The sequence below is a fragment of the Amphiprion ocellaris genome, chromosome 18, assembly GCF_022539595.1.
Source record: "Amphiprion ocellaris isolate individual 3 ecotype Okinawa chromosome 18, ASM2253959v1, whole genome shotgun sequence".
NCBI classification, from domain to species: domain Eukaryota; kingdom Metazoa; phylum Chordata; class Actinopteri; family Pomacentridae; genus Amphiprion; species Amphiprion ocellaris.
This window is the reverse complement of record NC_072783.1, coordinates 2,050,709-2,075,160: the sequence shown is the minus strand read 5'-3', so window position 1 is coordinate 2,075,160 and position 24,452 is coordinate 2,050,709. Positions and strand designations below refer to the sequence as shown.

At 38.6% G+C, this 24,452-nt stretch overlaps 1 protein-coding gene across 11 annotated transcripts in view; it reads left to right on the top strand.

The window, feature by feature from the left end:
* Nucleotides 1-24,452, top strand: part of tanc2b (tetratricopeptide repeat, ankyrin repeat and coiled-coil containing 2b) — a 236,267-nt gene that overhangs the window by 149,164 nt on the left and 62,651 nt on the right. For 7 of the 11 annotated variants that reach the window (XM_055004166.1, XM_055004169.1, XM_055004168.1 and 4 more), the window contains 2 exons: nucleotides 9,506-9,622; nucleotides 17,422-17,570. In XM_055004166.1, the coding sequence (XP_054860141.1) occupies nucleotides 9,506-9,622; nucleotides 17,422-17,570 (266 nt within the window). Of the gene's footprint in view, nucleotides 1-9,505; nucleotides 9,623-16,519; nucleotides 16,677-17,421; nucleotides 17,571-24,452 lie in introns of those variants that run through there. The other 4 variants (XM_055004171.1, XM_055004170.1, XM_023270329.3 and 1 more) reach the window with 2 other exon arrangements.

The following is a 24,452-nucleotide window of genomic DNA, read 5'->3' as shown; positions in this document are numbered from 1 at the left end:
TCAGATTTCAATCGCATATTGCTCTATTAGATAGTGTAAAAAATGGCAAACAGCTTTATGGGAAATCCATTTAAATTACATCATCCAAGTTAATGATTAACAAGCTGTACAGAACCACAAATAGTTGAAGGGTTTGTTATGTAACACACAGCACTGAGCATCAGTTTGCCTTTGCAATAACATAATATTCATGCATACAGAAAAATACCCTATGTGAGATAGTTTAACCATATTAACCAGCTCTCTTTGACGTTATGTTGCATGCAGGAGCTCAAACATCTGTCAAAGCTCCCTTATTGTCCCGTGTACTGAACCCTCATGTCGTCCTGCGGGTCAAAATTGACCCATTTTAAAGTTTGAAAATGTGGAAAAAAAATATGTTTTCACAGTGAAACTTCTGATGTCCACATTTTCAACATTTTTGGGAAATCTTTGAACATTTTTGGTGGAAAAAAAATGTTAAAAATATTTCTGAAGAACATTCACAAAAAAATCAACCAAAATTCAGTGAATTTCGCTGGATTTTGGTTGATTTTTTTGTGAATGTTCTTAAAGAAAATATTAGAAGTTTTATTGATATATATGTAATCACTTTAGATATTTTTCTGATTTTTTTGAACATTTTTACTCATTTTTTGAAAATATTTACTAGAATTTTCTTGCCAAATTTGGGGGATTTTTTTTTTTTAAATCAAACTTTTAAGGGAAATTTTTAAGGAATTATTGGAGTTTTCTTCCTGAAGGTTTTGCAAATTTTCAGAAATTTGGGGAATTTTTTTTACTGAATTTTTGGATTTTTTTCAGACAAGGAAACAATATTTTTTGGTGCCTGTAAATGAGGACAACAGGAGGGTTAAAGAAACTTCATTAAGGCCACTTCATCTCTCTCTGGATGGCAGCAGATAAGGAATAGACACGACACAACGGATCAGTAGCAGCGGCTTGCGTCTGTGAAAGCTGAATTCCTTGAATCGAGGCGACTGAGGGGAAGACCTGCAGCTGAGGCTCGTCGATACAAAGAGACGCTGATTACATTCGAGCTTTTAATGTCGATGAAGTCGGCCTCTTCCTGCATCACCACCAGCACCTTAGCGGGGTGGACAGCTCTCCGTCTCCCTGCGCTCTGCTGTTGCCATAGTGACCATGGCCGTGTGCTCCGCTTCCATGAAGCTCTGCTTAGGTTGCAGACAGCTGGGCGATGCACGTCTTCACCCGCATCATTGTTGTACATGTGCGTGCACGTCGATGCGTGCATGTGTGGGTGCTCATGTCTTTGTGTGAGTGGGAGCCTGAGGTCGCATGTAACTGAGACGGAGGTGGAGACGACGCTCCGCCGCTATAGAAATGTCTCCTTTTACTTGCTTATCAGTCACTTATCTGCAGCAAATGAGAAAACGTGCGTGGCATATCGGAGCTTTCAATTCATATTCAGATCCTGTCATTTATGTGTTGAAAGCCCAGGTTGTGTCTGAGGGGATTGTCATGCTGAAGAAGCTTTCCTCTTTCATATGCACAGCACTGCGTGGATTTGAATCACAATATTGACTGGCTTTTTTTTTTTTTGGTAACTTCACCAAACGCTGCATGTCCACGCTGGCAGATACCAAATATTTAAAATTTTTAACGTTTTCCTTTAGCTGCTTTGTTGTCGTCAGTGTGTGTGCGTCCCCTCCCCTTTCTCAGTCTAATCTCACATGTACACTTGCATACATGTCACATGCATATTCATATTCACACCCTCACATCCAGAGCATGTAACAAATATCTATTTCACGGCCACGTGCATCTGCACATGGAGACAAGATATATTTATTCATAAGCTCATTAGAGGAGTGGATTTGCCTGCTGCCATCCATCACACTGTCACCCATCCTCAGCCTGGCACACACTGACAACAGAACTGCAGGAGACAAGTCCATGGGATTTAGTCTCCTGGAACCACTGCTATAGAGAGGATTTACTCCAATACACAGAGTTTCCCTTCGCCATTTTGTAGAAGTGAGATCAGGGAGACCACAAACAAAAGAAGGGGTAATCTCCTGCTCACCTCAGTTCCTCCAGAAATTGATATTCTGGGGGAAAGATACCTTCACCCTCTCATTTCTGCAGCTTGTTAGGGCGCCTTTGCAACCGCACGGCTGCACTGTGAAAGATTTAAAATGTAAAAACTGTTTGTACGCATGTGGAACTTTTTGCTCGTGCAGACACACCGTCACATGAAAGCTCAGGCAGTCACACCTTTCCATGTAGCTTGTTAGAAGTGAGTGCGAGCTGTTGCAAGCTTGTCAGCGCAGGTGTAAGAGCAGCTTCGCAAAATACCACACGAATGTCGGTTGAAAGAGAAATTTAAAAAAATCCAACATGAAGCCACTTTTGCACTAAAGAACGTCCCGCCGCTGCACACAGCTGCGACGCCTCCTTTGATGTGATCTAACCATGTGAATTTTAACATTCATGAAACAGGGAAATGCTCTTGAACGTGTGATTAAAACGGTGGTTTGATGCAGGAGATTTGTACAGGAGGTGTGTGCGGTTTGAAAACCCCTCTACGACGCTCCAGCCTGCTTCTCCATGAAGGTCAAGAGTTTGCAACTGATTCCGACTTAAATCCACCGACTGCTGTATGCCTGGTTTTCCTACTTGTTTAATTCCCTGTGATGCAAGACAGATGATCAAAGCGCTGCTCAAGTGTGCAGACAAGAACTCTTTAGATGGACAGGCAACACCGCCACACCACATTCTGACCCGTGTCTTACAAGAAATTACACTTAATTATGAAGTAGGACGTTGTGAATGTCAGAACTGCCCATATTAAAGTCAGTATTAATAAAAATCAACTCCAAACTCAATGAGACACACAAAAAAATTTAGTATAAATGTATATAACATATGAATAAATATAGAAATGCATACATGCCTTCCTTGTATATTGTTTCCTTAAATCGCATATTTGGTTAACCCAAGTTTCTGGATGGTTTTCTTTTGCTTCTGTCACGTTTTTGCTCACTGTTGCATCATGTTTTTTACTGCAGTATAAAACATTGCACCTCTATGGAAACAGCAACCATGGCTAGATGTAGAGGCAATCTAAACATGTCTCCTGTGGAGTATGACAGTAATAATGTGATAAATCATAGCAGAATAATACAGAAAAGTTTCATTTCTTAATGCACAAACCTGGAATCAACATGTCCAGCATTTTGCCTGCAGGTGTGATCAATACTCAGAACAGAAATGGTGACTCTACATACAGATATTTTACGACTTACATGTTTAATTTGTCATTTTTGTCTCCTGTCTAATTTGTGTAAACACAGCCTGCAGTTCAGCCCAGTTGAGCTGAAAAGTCCTGAATTTCTGCCATATGACTCATAGCTGCAGCTGAGTCACCACTGACTTCACAGTTGCAATGAGGAGCACAGAATTTTTAGTTTTTATAGAGTCTAGTTTGACTAAGTGGTTCATTTTTGGCGACTTTTCCAATTGGACACCTAGAATAAAGAGATTTCAATGAAGTGTCCCAATTTTAATCTCAGATTTAGTTGGTTTCAAAGTTTAAAATCTGATAATTCTCTGTTTTTACAGTTCCTGGCTTGTGTAATTGGTCTAATTTTGTTTAAGATTAGTTGCCTTTGAAATCCCCTGGCAGATTTTGGCATTTATTTATTGACTGACTTGTTCTATTATTCATTCTTTTTATGCAGCTTCCTGTTAGATCACAATCTGTATCTAATTACAAAATATTCCAGGTGTATAATCAGGTGTAAAATGCAGATCAGACATGTAAATAATAAGCCTACTGGCCAGACAGAGTGGCTCAGGTAGGTCTCTGTCAGAGCTGCCGTCGATCCAGTCGTGGATAATGCTGCTTCCTCCTCATTCTGGCTGTCAGTTGTAGATTCTCACTGTGGCATCTGTGCTGGCTCTCTTCCTAGATTTGGTCAATTAGCGGAGTCCTCTCCAGAACATACTAACACAGTATTATCAGTGTGTGTGTGTGTGTGTGTGTGTGTGTGTGTGTGCGCGTGCGTGCGTGCGTGCGTGCGTGCGTGTGTGGCACTTCATACACATAGCTCTGAAGAAGTACTTTGTTTCCGCTGCCAAAGAGAATTTGTTTTTGTTTGTTTGACTTTGCATTTGTTAGTGAGCAGAATATCTCAAATCATAACAGATTGGAGTTGCTTGGTGCACATTTAGACCACGAGGGGATCCGAATCAAGACAGTTTCTTTTAGCCGTAAAGTAGGATGCATTTAAGGACTGCTGCACTGACTTTTTGTGTCCCATTATTGGTGGGTTTATTGCCTCCGTCGTGTTGTGCGATGATCTTTTCAGCCATGCTTGGAGCGAGGCTCTTGGGATGGAAATGTCGCTGGGTTGGTCTTTCGGTCCGTCACTTTGATCCTGACTGAAATGTCTCAGCAACTTTTGGATGGATCGACGTGACATTTGGTGCTGACATTTGTGCAGGAATGAACTGCATTAACTTTAGTGATGCTTTTAACTTTTGTCCAGTGCAGCGATTAACCCTCCTGTTGTCCTCATTTACGGGCACCAAAAAATATTGTGTCCTTGTCTGAAAAAAATCCAAGAATTTAATAAAAAAATTCCCAAATTTCTGAAAATTTGCAAAACCTTCAAGAAGAAAATTCCAATAATTCCTTAAAAGTTTTTTTTTTTGACAAGAAAATTCTTGTAAATATTTTTTAAAAATGAGTAAAAGTCTTCAAAAAAATCCTAAAAATATCTAAAGTGATTCCATATATATCAGTAAAACTTCTAATATTTTCTTGAGAACATTCACAAAAAAATCACCCAAAATCCAGCAAATTTCCTTGGATTTTGGTTGATTTTTTTGTGAATGTTCTTAAGAAACATTTTTAACGTTTTTTTTCCACCAAAAAATGTTCAAAGATTTCCAAAAATGTTGAAAATGTGGACATCAGAAGTTTCACTGTGAAAATATATATATTTTTCCACATTTTTAAACTTTAAAACAGGTCAGTTTTGACCCGCAGGACGACACGAGGGTTAAAGACCAAACAGCAACTAAACCAATAATATTTCTGCTAGTTACTGAAAATATTCAAGATCCAAGACGTTTATTTGCTTTGGTGTCGCGCTAAACCACAGTCTGCAACAGCAATGAGTGCATGTAAATGTCAAATCATGACAAGTAGAGCATTTCCTCTTCTGAACAAGTCAAAACAAACACTTTAGAAAGGCTGTGTTGAAAATACAAACCCCAAAGTAGGAAGTGAAATAAAGGTGAAGACACCTGTCCTCGCTGACACACATTGTAAAAAAAAAACCCTGTAATCACAGTGACCTCGCTAAGCATGTCGTCTGACTTGAATCCAATACATGTTTGGGATATTTTAAAGAGGAAGGTAGAGCAACTCAACCCCTCCGGGAAAGAGCAGCTAAAAAAACAAAGTTGTGCAACACTGGTTTCCTACCCAAACAAAATTGAGTTATCTGACATTTAAATGATACTACACAGTGGGTAGCTCACTTCTGTACGCTGTAATGTTACCTTGTGAACATGTTGAGAGCCTTTTAGGTCAAAGCATCAAGTATGACCTCGCAGAGCCGCAACTGTAACTGGATTACACTGGATTGCTCCCTCATACGTTGAGGAACTCCACCACAGATGCACATCAAAAGACCTTTTAGGGCCCGATAGATGACTTTTATTTTAAAAAATATATATCTAGAAGCTTTGTAATAGATGAAAAGTTGCTTTTGTGAAGATGGAATGCTTTGAGTTGTGGCTTTTATGCAGATTTGACAGCCTAGAGAAGGAAATCTGTCTTAAAAATGGTAAGTTTTGACAACTTGTGGAAGCTTTAACTCTAGATGCTCTCTCCTATAATGGACATTTACTGCATGTTATGTATTTTCCATCGACCACAAGCTCCTGCAGAATAATCTACAGCATATAGACGGCGTTAAACCTCTACTCTGCATCCATTACACACCTACACACATATACTACCATTATCTGTAACATGAACTCCCAACAGAAGAGCTAAGGAGCCTGTTCTCGTTCTGCCGTCTTTGTTGCTTCAGACATACGTTTCAGCTGCTGCTCATAACTTCCCGCTCAGCACAGCGTCGCAGCGCCGGATAGCCGTGGACCTGTGCGCTCACCCATAAAAAGAATGGTTAACAGTTGCAGCATACAGTACATAATCTATTTTAAACCCTTTTATTTAATCAGATTAGTCAATTAAGAGTCAATTATGCTGAGCTGCTGCCCATCCCAAACCCCACAAGTGCAGAAAAAAGAAAGAGAAAAGATTAAACAAATGAGCCTCGCACACAATTTAGCTGATAATCGTTGAATTTCTGCGCACAGCTGGGCCTGTGTCTGACACGATCATCGTTACATATTAGAGCCGGAGAAGAAATCCGCACAAACGGGTTTGTGATTACAGCAGAGGAGGTCGTAGAAGTATGGATTTCTTCACTTGTTTGCTGCATCGGCCAGATGTTCAGCTTGAGCAGGATTTTTTTCGTTAATTGACGAAACATTAAAAAGCAGACACACTGCAAAAACTGAAAATCTCACCAAGTCTATTTGTCTTATTTTTAGTCAAAATGTCTCATCCCACTTGATTTAAGATAAATTCTCTTAACAAGAGACATTTCAGCAGATGGAAGGACTTGTTTTAAGACAATGCATCTTAAATATCTTGTTAAGTCAAGCAATCTTGAAATTATCTTGTTTTGAGTTGAATTTTACAAGAAAACTCAAAATAAGTTTAACCCTCGTGTTGTCCTGCGGGTCAAATTAACCCATTTTAAAGTTTGAAAATGTAGAGAAAAAAATACATATTTTCACAGTGAAATTTCTGATGTCCACATTTTCAACATTTTTGGGAAATTTTTGAGCATTTTTTGATGGAAAAAAAGAAATGTTGAAAATGTTTCTGAAGAACATTCACAAAAAAATCGACCAAAATCCAGTGAATTTTGCTGGATTTTGGTTGATTTTTTTTGTGAATGTTGTTAAAGAAAATATTAGAAGTTTTACTGATATATATGGAATCACTTTAGATATTTTTAGGATTTTTTTGAAGATTTTTACTCATTTTTTGAAAATATTTACAAGAATTTTCTTGCCAAATTTGGGGGATTTTTTTTTTTTTTTTAAATAAAGCTTTTAAGGGAAACTTTCCTTCCTGAAAGTTTTGAAAATTTTCAGAAATTTGGGGAATTTTTTGCAGAATTTTTGGATTTTCTTCAGACAAGGAAACAATATTTTTTGGTGCCTGTAAATGAGGACAGCAGGAGGGTTAAAACATCTCAAATGAGGAGGTTACATGAAAGCAAAAATCTGTTTTTGAGTGAAAAACTGCGATTTTTTATTTTTTTTTTTAACCATATCTGGCTTATTTTAAGACACCTAAGCTTGAAAATCCTGGTAAAATAGAGCTAAAAATAAGTTTTCCCAGCTAATTTTAAGATCTCAATATTCTAAATATCATATCTTATTTCAAGAAATCTGACCAAGACATTTTTCACTTGTTCTATTGGCAGGTTTTTCACTTATTTCAAGGTAAAAGTTCCTTGAAATAAGTTTTTTTTTCTTGTTTTGAGAGGAGCATTTTTTCCAGTGCTAAGTGCTGGAAGCAGTGCGGTATAATTATTATTCCCATAGAGAGCCATCGCGAGCACAGATTTTACGACTAAAGGATGCCAGTGGACGGTGAAGTGTTGTTTGGCGGACAAACGTTCACCGGCACAAAGACTCTTTATTCTCGTGAGTGGATGCTTCTTTATGTGCTTTATCGACACTAGTCATGATACTGTAAGCCGGGAACAGCCAGGAAACGATCATGTCACAGCCGCCACCTCCGGCTTTTTACGCTCTCTGGATTCTCTGAATTTCTCGTCGCAGACACTCATTTGATGTCTCAGACTTTGTGCATGAGTCAGGTGTGAAAACATTCCTAAAATGGATCTGATTTGCATTCTTGGTGTGATTATGGCACCGGACAAACAGACACAACTTTTTTTTTTCTTTCGTTTGCTTTTGCACTCCTTTTTTTCAGGTGCTTCTCTGTAAGAAGAGGAACACTGCAAAAACTCAAAATCCTACCAAGTCTATTTGTCTTATTTTTAGTCAAAATGTTTCATCCCACTCGATTTAAGATAAATTCACTGAACAAGAGACATTTCAGCAAGATGGAGGGACTTGTTATAACCCTCCTGTTGTCCTCATGTCCACAAAAAATCCAAAAATTCAGCAAAAAAATTCCCAAAATTTCTGAAAATTTGCAAAACCTTTAGGAAGAAAATTCCAATCATTCCTTAAAAGTTTCCCTTAAAAGTTTTATTTTTAAAAAATCCCCCAAATTTGGCAAGAAAATTCTAGTAAATATTTTCAAAAAATAAGAAAAAATCTTCCAAAAAAATCCTAAAAATATCTAAAGTGATTCCATATATATCAGTAAAGCTTCTAATATTTTCTTTAGCAACATTCACATAAAAATCAACCAAAATCCAGCAAAATTTGCTTGATTTTGGTTGATTTTTATGTGACTGTTCTTAAGAAACATCTTTAACATTTCTTTTTTTCCACCAAAAAATGTTCAAAGATTTCCCAAAAATGTTGAAAATGTGGACATCAGAAGTTTCACTGTGAATTTTTAATTTTTTTCCTGCATTTTCAAACTTTAAAAATTTTGACCCGCAGGACGACACGAGGCTTAAGACAATGCATCTTAAACATCTTGTGAAGTCAAAAAATCTTGAAATTATCTTGTTTTGTGATGTATTTTACAAGAAAACTCAAAATAAGTTTAATACATCTCAGATTAGGAGGTTACATGAAAGCAAAAACCTATTTTTGAGTGGAAAAACTATTTTTTTTTTTTTTTTTTTTTTTTTTTTTAAAGCATATCTGACTTATTTTAAGACAACTAAGCTTGACAATCCTGGTAAAATAGAGCTTAAAATAAGTTTTCCCAGCTAATTTTGAGATCTCAATATTCTAAATATCATATCTTATTTCAAGAAGTCTTACCAAGCCATTTTTCACTTGTTCTATTGGCAGATTTTTTTCACTTATTTCAAGGTAAAAGTTCCTTGAAAAAAAGTTTTTTTTCTTGTTTTGAGAGGGGCATTTTTTCCAGTGAAAGAAGGAGGTGTTTTCACATTTCAGCAGTGGCCCGATGTTTTTGTCAGTGTGTTGGTTTTGCCCGCTACCTGATTGCCCGCGCTGCTTGTTTACTCAGGCTTTAGCTTTATCTGACCCAAGGCAAACATAAAGCCGCCTCAGAAAGCCTTCAGGATGTTTTCATTTTATCAGTGTGCTGCTTCAAGTTCATAAGCTCTCTGTCTTCCTCCCTCTTCTGTCCTGTCCCTGTCGCTCCTCTCTGTCCTCCATCTCCCCCTGATCTGTCTCTATGTATGTATGTATGTATGTGTGTGTGTGTTTTCTGCGTGTGCACGTGTTGTCTCCTTCTCTATATGTGTGTTACGCTTTCTGCTCCCAGCCCCTCTGCGGAAAGCAAAGTTTGTGGAGAGCCCTCGCATTCCACAATCAGAGCTTGGCTCCCCTACACACACCTCCACCACTGCCAAGAATCCAGACCTGGACACATACTGCCCTGGTAAGTTTCTGGCCAGCTCATCCCTTTTTTTTTAAAAAAAAATTTCCTGCATGTCGGTGCCCTACTGTGGATGCAGCAGGGGAAGGCACAAGGAGAATTTATCGGTTTTGCAGTAATTCCGCCGGCCGCTTTAAGACGGCAACATTGCTGGGGTCATGAATGGAATAGCTTTGCTGGTGCCCACAGCGTCCGTCCTCGCTGCCTCCCCCTCTAATCCGCCCTCGCTGCTTCCTCACTCCACCGCTCTGCTCCACGGAGCTTGTTTAGGTGCCACCGCAGTATTTTTTTTTCTTTCTGTTAACTTCACAGCAGGCTTTTGCTCGGTAATCCCACGGACTGTCCAGATCTCCCTCTACCCCCAACGCTCCCCAAATCCATCCCCGTCCAAACCTCCACCTCCCTCCCTCCCTCCCTGCAGGACATTAAAGCGGGTCACTCGAGGATAGCGCTCTGCTGAGATTTGGGTTCTGGTATATCTGCCTTCTCATCTCGCCTCTCCTTTTTCCTGTTGCCACTGAGAAGTGCAGCGTTAGCTTCCTGCCCTGTCTTGTTGGCTCAGCCTCTGGTGGCTATGTGGACTTCTCAACACGAGCAGGACAGCGCTGCGGTGCTCCAGGAGATGTAGTGATGGGCGGCCTCTGGGCTTAAAGTGGCGTAATGCTGCCAGCATTCTCCGTTTGCGAGCCTCTTCTGCTGAGTTTCTGCTCAATGCGAGTTCTAAGTAGGTGGTATTTGCATTGCATTTAGATTTTTGCGTAAATCTAAATAGTGTGTAGTACCCTCTAGCCGTGGCTTCCTCTTGACTCTCGTGGATGAAAAACTGTTGACCCTGGTTGTGTTGTGCATCAGTCCTGCACTGGAAAAAATGCTATATATATTTAAGCTTAGGTGTCTCAAAATAAGCCAGATATGCTAAAAAAAAAATTAGCAGCTTTTCTCTCAAAAATAGATTTTCGCTTTCATGTAACCTCCTAATTTGAGATGCTTTAACCCTCCTGTTGTCCTCATTTACAGGCACCAAGAAATATTGTTTCCTTGTCTTAATAAAAATCCAAAAATTCAGCAAAAAAATTCCCCAAATTTCAGAAAATTTGCAAAACCTTCAGGAAGAAAATTCCAATAGTTCCTTAAAAGTTTCCCTTAAAAGTTTTATTTTTTATTTAAAAAAACCACATTTGGCAAGAAAATTCTTGTAAATATTTTTTAAAAATGAGTAAAAATCTTCCAAAAAAAAATCAGAAAAATATCTAAAGTGATTCCATATATATCAGTAAAACTTCTAATATTTTCTCAAGAACATTCACATAAAAATCAACCAAAATCCAGCGAAATTCACTGGATTTTGGGAGATTTTTATGTGAATGTTCTTAAGAAATATTTTTAACATTTCTTTTGTTCCACCAAAAAAGGAGAGTTAAACTTATTTTGTGTTTTCTTGTAAAATTCAACTGAACACGAGATCATTTCAAGATTGTTTGACTTGATATTTAAGATGCATTGTCTTAAAACAAGTCCCTCCATCTGCTGAAATGTCTCTTGTTAAGTGAATTTATCTTTAATCAAGTGGGATGAGACATTTTGACTAAAAATAAGACAAATAGACTTGGTGAGATTTAGAGTTTTTGCAGTGTGTGCAGTATCAGCCCTGGTGAACTGCCGTAGATGTGACATTTCACGGATGAAACGATAATCTCTCAGGAAAACAGCCGACTGCAAACAGGAATTCTCTGTCTGTTGCAATAACAGCTCGAACCGGAGAGGAACCGGCTGGGCTGAGATGAGTTTTCATGGGGGTGAGGACTTGAGCCTAGCTCCCAGGTGGACAGATGGACATCTTAGCTCTTAACGCAGGCTCCCTGGCATGTCTAGCAGCAGGGTAGTGACTTAAACATCTGATCGCATGCCAGTCCACACACACTCTGCTGCTGACGCTGTCTGTCGCCCCGGAGGAAGTCAGGTATCAGCTGATTTTTACGGCCCACAAAGACATTTGTGGCCTCGTAAATATGGTTTGTGAATATTTTGTGGGATTGCTTGTAAAATTCACCAGCAAACATCCTTCGTACATCACGGAGTGAAAGCTTTTCTAATGATGTTAGAGCTTCTTACTGTCATTCCCCAGATTGGAGGCGGAAGCTACACATGAAATCCTCCGTCATGGTATATGTAGTTTTCTGTCACAATATCCATATTTGGTGGAGTTTCGTTCTAGTACAACTGATGTTTAATTCAGTCACTCCTTTTTATGTTAAACATTATTTACAGTGTTCATATGAGCTTTATCCGTTAACCCTCGTGTCGTCCTGCGGGTCAAATTGAGCCATTTTAAAGTTTGAAAATATGAAAAAAAATATTTTCACAGTGAATCTTCTGATGTCCACATTTTCAACATTTCTGGGAAATTTTTTGAACCTTTTTTTGGTGGAGAAAAAAAAAATGTTAAAAATGTTACTTAAGAACATTCACAAAAAAATCTACCAAAATCCAGTGAATATTAGAAGTTTTACTGATATATATGTAATCATTTTAGATATTTTTAGGATTTTTTTGGAAAATTTTTACTCATTTTTTGAAAATATTTACAAGAATTTTCTTGCCAAATGTGGGGGATTTTTTAAATAAAACTTTTAAGGAATTATTGTAATTTTCATCCTGAAGGTTTTGCAAATTTTCTGAAATTTGGGGAAACTTTTTTGTTGAAGTTTTGGATTTTTTTCAGACAAGGAAACTATATATTTTTGGCGCCTGTAAATGAAGACAACAGGAGGGTTAAGACCTGGATCTTAGTGGGTAACAAAAGTGACAGAAAAGTGAAAGATTAAGGAAATGGAGAGCAACAGCAAATAGCCGGTACAAGTCCTAAAAAAAACATTCACAAAAGGATTTTTTTGTGAATGTTCTTAAAGAAAATATCAGAAGTTTTACTGATATATATGGAATAACTTGAGATGTTTTTAGGATGTTTTTGGAAGATTTTTAATCATTTTTTGAAAATATTTTTTTTTCTTACATTTTTATGTCTTGGGGATTTTTTCTTTTTAAATAAAACTTTTAAGGGAAACTTTAAAGGAATTTTCTTCCTGAAGATTTTGCAAATTTTTATAAATTTGGGGAATTTTTTTGCCGAATTTTAGGATTTTTCTCAGACAAGGAAGCAATATTTTTGGTGCCTGTAAATGAGGACAACAGGAGGGTTAAAGGCCTGACACATGTGGGAACGTCATCAAATTGTTGCAAAAACCTGATAAAAACTCAATATGATCATTAAGACTTCCTTGCAACATCCCCTACAGTTGCCAGATAGACGCAGAAATGAAAGAAATAGTGTTTCCGATGCACACACGAATGTTTCTGCAGCGTAAACAGTTCAGTAAGATCTCTGACGATACTTCCACAGTGTATACATGCAGCATATATCATCACATCACCCACTTCTAAGACCTGGCATCCTGAGTCCTCGTGTGCTTTGATGTATAAAACCACTAAGTGTTGTTGCTGAGATAAGATCGCTGCTATGCACATCAGGAATGTGAAATTCACTCCTCTGATCTCTTCATCGGCCTTCCATTGCTTGGTTTGGAGATGCTTTTGCCTGTGCGTATCCGTGCTTGTGTGTTTTTCACGCTTTCTTTTTTTACTTGGAGCTCTGAAACGTGTGGATATACCTGAGTTTCTTACCTTTCTGAAAACACGGAGGGGTCACTGGTATTTATTTTTTGTAAATAGGTGTTTGAAACCTAAACTTGCCCAGGTATGTGTGATATAAGAATTCCTGGTGTGTGATCTTACCTGCTGCAGAGGCCTATTAATACCTTCCCATCCTGTCCAGGCCCCTGCTTGCAGCACACATGCTTCACTCTTTGCTCCTCTCTCCGAGCGCGAGGGCAGATCTGTGGACGGCCGGGGCAGAAGCAGATGCGCTCACACAGAAACACATTCCTGGCTGTGCGCAAAGATAGTTGCCATGGCAACCATCTGTCTCCTTCACAGCTCGGGAATCCAATGGAGAGGAGCGTGTCGTAAATGTGACTGCGTGTTTGGTGGAGGAGGGGGAAAAAAGAAAGAAAATAAGATGCAAGTTTTATCGTTGAGGATCTCGTCGTGTCGGTGCAACCAGAAAAGTTCCTCAAGGCGTCTGTGTCTCACGTTCTCTGTCATCTCTGCTTTGAAGCGACCGAGATGTTTGCAGGAGGCAGTGTGTGTCATAATCTGTATCCAAAGAACAAAAGGTAGGGATATAAATAGAAAGAAATCAATGCGTACAACCCCCTACATTATGGTAATGTATGGATCCCCTTTGGCCGTAGCTCACTTGCACGGAAAGGTTTAAATAAAGACTGACACGATGTGCTTTTAGATTTTATTTGACAGCTGTGTGATAGTCGCTCCCCTTAAAAATAACTGAGCTTTGACCATATGTCTGTGCCTTTTTATAAGAGTTTTTAAGGATGTACAAAGGGATTGCCTATGTTTAGCTCTAAGGGGAGCTACTGTGGGCTTCCAGATTAGAGATTTTTCTCCCACATCAAAAGAAACGCAGACAAACTCGCTCACTCCTGCACAGCTGGCTGCCACCGAGATGCTGTAGTAAGAAGCAGCTAAAACCCAGAGAGAGGCAGACGAAGACATGAGTGAGTGAAGGAACACAGAAAGAGGCAGCGACCGGCAGAAAGAGCCCCTGTTTGAAGACGGCCAGGGATGCAGAACCTTCCCCAGGAGGCGTTGACTAATCACCGCTAATGTATTCGCTGCTTACTACTGCCAGTCTGTCAGCTGGGAAGCCTTCATGTCCAGACACACATGCAGAATTCATACATATAATATGAGTGATCTGCTGTTGATGGAGCACAATTTTCTGCCATTGACATACTCGAGGGACACCCGGAGATTTGGTGACCTTGGAGGGCCTCGTAAATGTTCTCTGCTCCATATGAAAAGTGAATCCAGACGCATTACCGAGCAGCCGTATCCATCTCATCAAGGCTTCTGCGTAATTAGCTTGTTTTGGACCTTAATGTGTGCTTTGATTACCTCATTACACTGGAAAAAATGCCCCTCTCAAAACAAGAAAAAAAAACTTATTTCAAGCAACTTTTACCTTGAAATAAGTGGAAAAAATCTGCCAATAGAACAAATGAAAAATGTCTTGGTCAGACTTCTTGAAATAAGATATGATATTTAGAATATTGAGATCTTAAAATTAGCTGAGAAAACTTATTTAAGCTCTATTTTACCAGGATTGTCAAGCTTAGGTGTCTTAAAATAAACCAGACATGCTAGAAAATAGTAGTTTTTCACTCAAAAATTGATTTTTGTTTTCATGTAACCTAATTTGAGATGTATTAACCCTCCTGTTGTCCTCATTTACAGGCACAAAAAATATTGTTTCCTTGTCTGAAAAAATCCAAAAATTCAGCAAAAAATTCCCCCAAATTTCTGAAAATTTGCAAAACCTTCAGGAAAAAAAATCCAATAATTCCTTAAAAGTTTCCCTTAAAAGTTTTATTTAAAAAAATCCCCCACATTTGGCAAGAAAATTCTTGTAAATATTTTCAAAAAATGAGTAAAAATCTTCCAAAAAAATCCTAAAAATAAAGTGATTACATATATATCAGTAAAACTTTTAATATTTTCTTAAGAACATTCACAAAAAAATGGACATGAGGGTTAAACTTATTTTGAGTTTTCTTGTAAAATACAACTCAAAACAAGATAATTTCAAGATTGCTTGACTTAACAAGATATTAAAGATGTATTGTCTTAAAACAAGTCCCTCCATCTGCTGAAATGTCTCTTGTTAAGTGAATTTATCTTAAATCAAGTGGGATGAGACATTCTGATTAAAAATAAGACAAATCGACTTGGTGAGATTTAGAGTTTTTGCAGAGTATTGGTTGCTGCTGTGTGTGTTTTTACATCAACTCTGCAGCATGTTGTCCCCATTTGATTCAAAGGCAGCTTCCCCACCTCCATCTTCTGAAGGTGTCCATCTTCCTCGCTTTGCTCAGAGGGACTGGGGAGTTGATCTAATGAGGATCCTGACAGCGCTCATCCTCTCTGTCCACCAGTGGATGGAGAGCGGGGAGTCCAGGCTTTAGATTTCCTGTCTGTGTGAGCGTCTTTGAGCTGACGAGTGAGAGGCCACAGGCTTTAGACGAGCTGCCTGTCTTCAGAAAGCTGGGACCGTCTAATGGCTGTCAGTCAGGACTCAGCGTAGCTAGTAGCTACCTGCCAGTCGGGTTCGACTCGCCCTGCAGGGGTAAAACTGGTCCTGCCACTCACTCGCCTCCTGACTCGCTGCTGTTTATTTAAACTACTGGCCGTCTCCTGCTGTTGGCTTCAGCGTCATTAATGTCTGGGTCAATTCAGAGGTTTATATGTCCAATTACAGCTGGTTGCATTTAGCTACTAGTTGCTCGTTTTTTTTTATGGGTGAGTAATTAACTAAACCCGCGGCTCTTATAGCGGTACTCCAGCGAATAATGCCAAATTGAATTGAAGTTGATCCAGCAGGCACCTCGAGGGCATGAAAGCCAGGTGTTATTGAAAAAACATGATCCCACCAGTGAAGGTTTGTTATGGGTGGAGAGTAACCAGGCAACCGACAGACTGGATGAGGTCTTTTTTTTGTGTGTGTGTGTGTTTTAGGTCCTGTTTCAAAGTTGGAAATCCCTTCAGCCGCGTGAGTGTGTTTGTGTGTGGTTGTTTTTAATCATGTGCTCATCGTGCAGGCTCACCCTGTTGTTTTCTTTGCTCTCTAAGTCTCTGTAAACAGCATGGAGACGTGACTACACGCCCGCTTTGTGTTGAAAAAGTCCCACACCTCGCGCTCTCACACTCAGGTGAAGGGCGTACCTGATTACGTCACAGGAGCTGCAGCGGTGATGAGGAAGGAGCTGTTTGTCAGTGTGGAGAGCTGCTGCTAGGGTGCAAACAGGTGGAAAGCATTTCTTGTGGCGGCTGGAAGGGATTGTGGAGTTTATGTAAGAAGAGGTAGCGAACGTGTTGAGGAATGTGTCTGTAATGCACAGCTCTGAGCCGAGGGAGAACTCAGGTAGGGTGTTTTGTTTTCCTGAGCGCAGGTGCTGTCGATCCTGCGTCAGTAGCAGATAAACTGTGAGCTCCAGGAATTCTGGAAGTCTTTAACCCGCATGTCGTCCTGTGGGTCAGAATTGACCCGTTTTAAAGTTTGAAAATGTGGAAAAAATAATATATTTTCACAGTTAAACTTCTGATGTCCACATTTTCAACATTTTTGGGAAATCTTTGAACGTTTTTGGTGGGGAAAAAAAGAAATGTTAAAAATGTTTCTTAAGAACATTCACATAAAAATCAACCAAAATTCACTGGATTTTGGTTGAGTTTTATGTGACTGTTCTTAAAGAAAATATTAGAAGTTTTACTGATATGTATGTAATCATTTTAGACATTTTTAGGATTTTTTTGGAAGATATTTACTCATTTTTTGAAAATATTTACAATAATTTTCTTGCCATTTTTTTAAGGAAATTTTTCAGGAATTATTGGAATTTTCTTCCTGAAGGTTTTGCAAATTTTCAGAAATTTGTGAAATTTTTTTGCTGAAATTTTGGAGTCTTTTCAAACAAGGAATCAATATTTTTTGGTGCCCATAAATGAAGACAGCAGGAGGGTTAAAGGATTTTTTAAAATTTTTCTTTTATTTTGTGGCAGAATAAGCTGCTGTTCTGTTTCTGCTCACCCCTGACACACATTCTTTCTCTTCTCTCTTCTCCCCCTACCTTCTTCCTCCTCCTCCCCGTCTCTCTCTGCCTCCACAGGGGAGTCGAGCCAGGAGCTGGGCCCCCCTCCGTCGGTGGATGAGGCAGCCAACACATTGATGACGCGCTTGGGTTTCCTTCTGGGAGACAAAGTGAGTGAGGGGCCAGCCGGTACCCAGTACAGCATGGAGGAACCCGAGGCGAGACAGGTAAGGAACTAGATATTTTCTCTTGTCGAAGATTATGTTTTTGTCAACTAGGGGCTGAACTTTTGTTGGCAACACCTTCAGAAAAACATCACAATGACATGATGCACACTAGGGACCGACCAGGATGGGTTTGTTTGTCGTTGTTGCTGTTGTTTTTTAGGACTTGTACCGGTTATTTGCTGTTGCTCTCCATTTCCTTAATCTTTCACTTTTTTGTCACTTTTGTTACCCACTAAGATCCAGGTCTTAACCCTCCTGTTGTCTTCATTTACAGGCGCCAAAAATGTTGTTTCCTTGTCTGAAAAAAATCCAAAAATTCAACAAAAAAAATTTCCCAAATTTCTGAAAATTTGCAAAACCTTCAGGATGAAAATTACAATAATTCCTTAAAAGTTTTACTTTTAAAAATACCCCAAATTTGAAATCCCCCAAGAAAATTCTTGTAAATATTTTCAAAAAATGAGTAAAAATTTTCCAAAAAAATCCTAAAAATATCTAGTGATTCCATATATATATATATATATATATATATATATATATATATATATATATATATATATATCAGTAAAACTTCTAATATGCGCTGGATTTTGGTAGATTTTTTTGTGAATGTTCTTAAGTAACATTTTTAAAATTCCTTTTTGTCCACCCAAAAATGTTCAAAGATTTCCCAAAAATATTGAAAATGTGGACATCAGAAGTTTCACTGTGAAATTTTTTTTTCTCCATATTTTCAAACTTTAAAACGGATCAATTTGACCCACAGGACGACACGAGGGTTAAAGCATTATTAAATATTGTTTTCCAGATTCTGTTTCTGGATAATCTGTGGCTGCCTTCTAACTTAGCCGCTAGCCGTTAGCATAGCAGGAGAAGCTGATTTCCTGGTTTTTGGTGACAGCTTGTGCTTTTTGTTTGTTTTTTTGCTGCTTGAGAGACATTTCTGAGACCACAGAGTGATGACAGACAGAGAGAGGACTCTGATCAGACCTGAAGTTGTGTATTTAATCTGTCAAAAATACCGATCCTGATAATCAAAAAAGACCAAATGTCGGCTAGGATTATCGACCAGGCCAATAATCGGCCTATTCCTAATGCACACCGTCAGTTTGACTTGCTTTCGTTACAAATGCTCGTGCGATTGTTAGGGTTTATTCTAATCTAACTGTCTTCTGTCTGTGATTTTGTGCATTTTTATTTTGATTGTTCTTTGGAGCTGGAACCAAAACACGTAATCGTCTAATTCTATCTGTTTTGACATTTATCCTGGTAATATCTCTGTTTACATTGGATTTGACAGATCTTTGGAGTCAGGGTAGCCAGATCAAAAGGCTTCTCAGTAAATTGCCCTCAGAATTTATCAGCATCTCTTTATGGAGCGTCAGATATCCACCCATCTAATTAGATTTTATATTAGAAATACACTTTCTTTTATTTTTATCTGCGTTCTTGAAACTTTGCGTATTGAAAGCAGGTGTTTTGAGCTGACATGCAGCAGGTCTCTCTGCTGCACCGTAACCTTTCTATTTGGGAATTTGGCACTTGTGCAGCAAAACAGCTCTTGGCACACAGCGGGCCGAGCTCCGAGCTCCACGGCAGATGCCCTCGTTTTTCTACCTAAAACTGATTTGACAGGTATGAATTTTCCCAAATCGTGGAAGAAAAACAGTTGCATCGGAGCAGACAGGAGAGGGAGGAACGGGGAGGAATCGATGAGTGGAAATGGGGCTAAACTGTTGCTGAAACACTGAAAAGCGAGCCAAGGTATGGGTTTGCACTAAAGCAGTGTGGATAAGCGATTAGACTGATGGACTGCCTGTGCTTGATGTGAGCTCTGCTGGAGCAGTGGGGGTGTATAAATTGAGAGAGGTTTATTCAAGCGGCTCTTTTTAGAGACGTGACTCATACTAGCACCCCGCTGCATCGTGCGCACAGTACAAACTTGTTATTTTAGATATCTGCCCCAAATACTGTTCTCTGGATTGCAATTTGATCTGATTCATTAACCAGCAGAAATGACAGGGATCGCCTCCAGACATCATCTGTTAGCACATAGAACAGTGGGCTTTTTTTTTTTTTTTGGATGTTGTAATTTTTCTAATTTCCTCGGGATTTACGAGCTTCCAATGGACTTAAGTTGATCCAGAAATACAGATGTTTGACACAGATGTGAGACCCACAGTCAATGAGCCCATTGAAAAAATGCTTTAGTAGCTGTTAGCAGCTCCTGTTGCAGTGAAACCTTGAACATACAAACCTCCACTACAATAATCTGCTTCTGTGAGAGTTCTGAAGTTCTACACTGTAAAAAAAAATCTAAATCTTACCAAGTCTATTTGTCTTATTTTTAGTCAAAATGTCTCATCCCACTTGATTTAAGATAAATTCACTTAACAAGAGACATTTCAGCAGATGGAGGGACTTGTTTTAAGACAATGCATCTTAAATATCTTGTTAAGTCAAACAATCTTGAAATGATCTTTTTTTGAGTTGAATTTTACAAGAAAACTCAAAATAAGGATTGGATTTTTTCAGACAAGAAAACAATATTTTTTGGTGCCTGTAAATGAGGACAACAGGAGGGTTAATACATCTCAAATTAGGAGGTTACATGAAAGCAAAAATCAATTTTTGAGGGAAAAACTACCATTTTTTTTTAGCATATCTGACTTATTTTAAGACACCTAAGCTTGACAAGCCTGGTAAAATAGAGCTTAAAATAAGTTTTCCCAGCTAATTTTAAGATCTCAATATTCTAAATATCATATCTTATTTCAATAAATCTTACCAAGCCATTTTTCACTTGTTCTATTGGCAGATTTTTTTCACTTCTTTCAAGGTAAAAGTTCCTTGAAATAAGTTTTTTTTCTTGTTTTGAGAGGGGCACTTTTTCCAGTGTATAGAGCAATTTTACTGTGATTCCTAAGCAGATGTATGCTTTGTCTTTCATTAACTTCATTTGATGTCATAGAGTATATAGATGGAGGTGTATTTGATGCCAAAAAGACACATCAAACCATAATAACAACCTCCCTGCTGTTTTCTTCCATCTATCCCAGTGTATTTGCCTTCCATGTCTCTGTTTACACTCCACCCTTTTCACTATGTCCTGCTCTGATTGAGAGATGTGGCTCACAGTTTGGAAACTTTTTGCAGGAATTTTTTCCCATATCATCTTGATCTTTGCAGAATGCTGCTAATTTGTTAGTGATGCTTAAAATATCAGTTAAAATCCCTGTCAGGTTGTTAAATAAACCCATGAAAACTCCTCTCTGTGTGTCAGAGTTGCATATTTAGGAGTGTTTTTCTCCTGCTTTTTTGCCTGTTGTACTCAAAAGCAGCACAGATATCAAGCAGTTTAAAAAGGAATCAGTGCTCATGGGGCAAGTGTCTCCTCCATTTTCTGTTTTTTAGGATTTCTAAATGATCTTATGTGCCGTCCTCTCTTTGACACGGTTAAATTCCTGCAGTAGCTGGCATTTCACCAGCTGATGGAACAAGGTGACCTTAACTTGCAGAGAGTGCAGTTAATTGCCTTTCATACTCTTGTGCTCTCGCTCCCTGAATAGATGCAAGTTCAATCCAATCCTCATGCGGCGTTTAAGGTCAGACCTACATGAGAGGAAGTTCGTTAGCCCGGCCGATAGAGCCTCCGTGTCGCTGCGCACACACACGGGTTTAAAGAGTTATCCATTCACGTGTACGTTTGGTCGCAGCCGCTTCAAACTGCTGCAGACATGACACTCGGGCGGCCTCATCCGTGAAGACAGCAGAGGGCAGCGGTGACCGGAACGGCGTCTGACCAATCGTTACTCCTTCTTTCACTTCACGCACACAGAAGCACACTGGAGTCACGGCTGGAGGCTGTTTACTGTAGTGGACCGTGTGTGTTGACCGGTTTACAGATGTCACGGTTCCCCCGCTAAGCCAGGACCGCTGTGAACACATGTAGTGTTGGAGTGACTCGTTGCTTTATTTAATTCGTTCAAGCGTTCACTGATTCCAGCTGCTTGACGTGAATCATTCCTGCTTTTCTCAAATGAAAGGAGCCGCAGTGGTTTGTCAATTAACCCTCCTGGTGTCCTCATTTACGGGCACCAAAAATATTTTTTCCTTGTCTGAAAAAAATCCAAAAATTCAGCAAAAAAATTCCCCAAAATTCTGAAAATTTGCAAAACCTTAAGGAAGAAAATTGCAATCATTCCTTAAAAGTTTCCCTTAAAGTTTTATTTTTTAAAAATCCTCCAAATTTGGCAAGAAAATTCTTGTAAATATTTTCAAAAAATGAGTAAATATCTTCCAAAAAAATCCTAAAAATATCTAAAGTGATTCCATATATATCAGTAAAACTTCTAATATTTTCTTTAAGAACATTCACATAAAAATCAACCAAAATCCAGTGAAATTCGCTGGATTTTGGTTGATTTTTTTGTGAATGTTCTTAAGAAACATTTTTAACATTTCTTTTTTTTCATCAAAAAATGTTCAAAGATTTCCCAAAAATGTTGAAAATGTGGACATCAGAAGTTTCACTGTGAAAATTTTTTTTTTTCCACATTTTCAAACTTTAAAACGAGTGAGTTTTGACCCGCAGGACGACACGAGGGTTAATCCTCTGAATCCCAATCAGTTTCTGGGCATTTTTTGCTCACAGTTTTATTCACTATCAGCTCTTTTTTCACTGCAGTATGAAGTCCTGCACCTCGATGAAAACAGCACAGCCTTAGCTAGAAAGACAGAGAACAGAAAATTGTCTTTTGCATTATGACAGTTAGAATCATGAAAAAATGAAAAGCTGGAAGGTGAATTTCTTTGGGGGTCAGCATAGTTCACCTGAATATTTGTCACGTAACCGTTAGTCACAGCTGAGTCACTCATGGCTTCACAGTTACACCAAAGAATGCAGATTTTTTATTTATTTTTTTTTTTAACAGAATCTGTCTTGTGCAAATATTTTATTTTGGATGAATTTTAATAAGACATCTAGAATAAAGTGATTTTGATGAAATATCATGGTTTTAAGCTTGGATTTTCCCTACTGACATGCATGTGGCAGATGTGTAGTTTAAAGACTTCCAGAAAGTAAAAAATCTGATGGCTCTTCCTGTTTTCACAGTTTCTAGCTTCTGAAATTGTGTCATTTTGGTGATTTAAGACAATTGTAATAGATTTTTCTAACCTGTGGCTAAGTTTGAGCAGCGATTTTGATATTTTTATGTCATTTTTTAAAATTTTATATGTAATATAATGATAATAATAAACTTTATTCTATGGCACCTTTCAAAACGGGTAACAAAGTGCTTCACAAAGCATTAAAATACACAAAACATTATATAAAAGAGTAAAAGAAATAAAACATCAGTAAAGACATTGCAACCTTAAAAAGACCAATAACCAAGCATCAGAGCAGGAATAAAAGTTTAGAAAAACGCTTGTGACTTTTGACTTTTAGACTTCACCTAGATGTCGCTTCTTACTGGATTATATGATCAAATAAACAATAGAATGAGTCAGAATAAATGCTCAGTAGAATATTCATTAATGAAATTATAATAATTTCCAGCCCTTAACTGGATTTATTTGGGTTTTGAATTCTTGGTTTTGATAGAAACAAGAAATCAGGAAAATGATGGTGAGTGTTTTTTGCTAACTGATGAATTTAGCTGAATAACCACAAAAATAAAGGAGAATGGACCTCATTTATATTGTGCTAGTTTACACCAAAACACTGTATAATGTTCCTCGTTCACACACAGCTGGTGGTGGTTTGACTATCAGCCATCAGTCTCTCACCCAAGGACACATTGACAAGTTGATCCAAGGATCAAACCAGCAGCTCTGCCATTAATTGACAACCTGCTCCGTCTCCAGAGCTGCAACCTCAGGAGGCCGTCAGGAGATAATTGACAGATTAATCAATAATGAAAATAATCGTTAGTTGCCATACTCCCTCTGACTGTGCGCGTCTGTCGGCTAATACAGAATGTATTAGCTCCTTCAATCTTCCTCCTGCAGATTAGAGCAGGCTGAGTTTTGCCTCGAGGACCACTTCACCCGTCCTGTTCTCTCAGCGTTCACTCGTATGTTGACCCCAACTCATCTGCAGTGCTGTTAAGTTAACCCTCCTGTTGTCCTCAGTTGCAGGCTCCAACTTTAAATTTGCAAAACCTTCAGGAAGAAAATTCCAATCATTCCTCAAAAGTTTCCCTTAAAAATTTTATTTAAAAAAAAAAAAAAAAAAAAAAAAAATCCCCCAAATTTGGCAAGAAAATTCTTGTAAACATTTTCAAAAAATGAGTAAAAATCTTCCCCAAAAAATCCTAAAAATATCTAAAGTGATTCCCAATATATAAGTAAAAGTTCAAATATTTTCTTAAGAACATTCACAAAAAAATCTACCAAAATCCAGCGAATTTTGCTGGATTTTAAGAAACATTTTTAACATTGCTTTTTTCCCACCAAAAAATGTTCAAAGATTTCCCCAAAATGTTGCAAATGTGGACATCAGAAGTTTTACTGTGAAAATGTGTTTTTCTTCCACATTTTCAAACTTTAAACCGGGTTAATTTTGACCCGCAGGACGACACGAGGGTTAATAGACCTGCTCGTGTTTTGTGCGTTTGCGCGTCTGATAGAAATACTCGTTGCTGCTGGCATCCCTGTGTTTCTTGCCCCCACATCTCCGTGGACGCCGCATGCATATATCCTTTTGGTATGCGAGCGTTTTGTGTAAGAGTGCATCTGTGGGTGTTTTTCAGCGGCAGATTAGATGCAGCAGAGTGTTTTTATTTTGTCCCCTGTGGTCGCTCGTCTCCCAACCTGAGCCGACATAGAATAAGGTCACTGCAGGGCGCCAAAACAGAGCCGGAGCTGAGAATAATA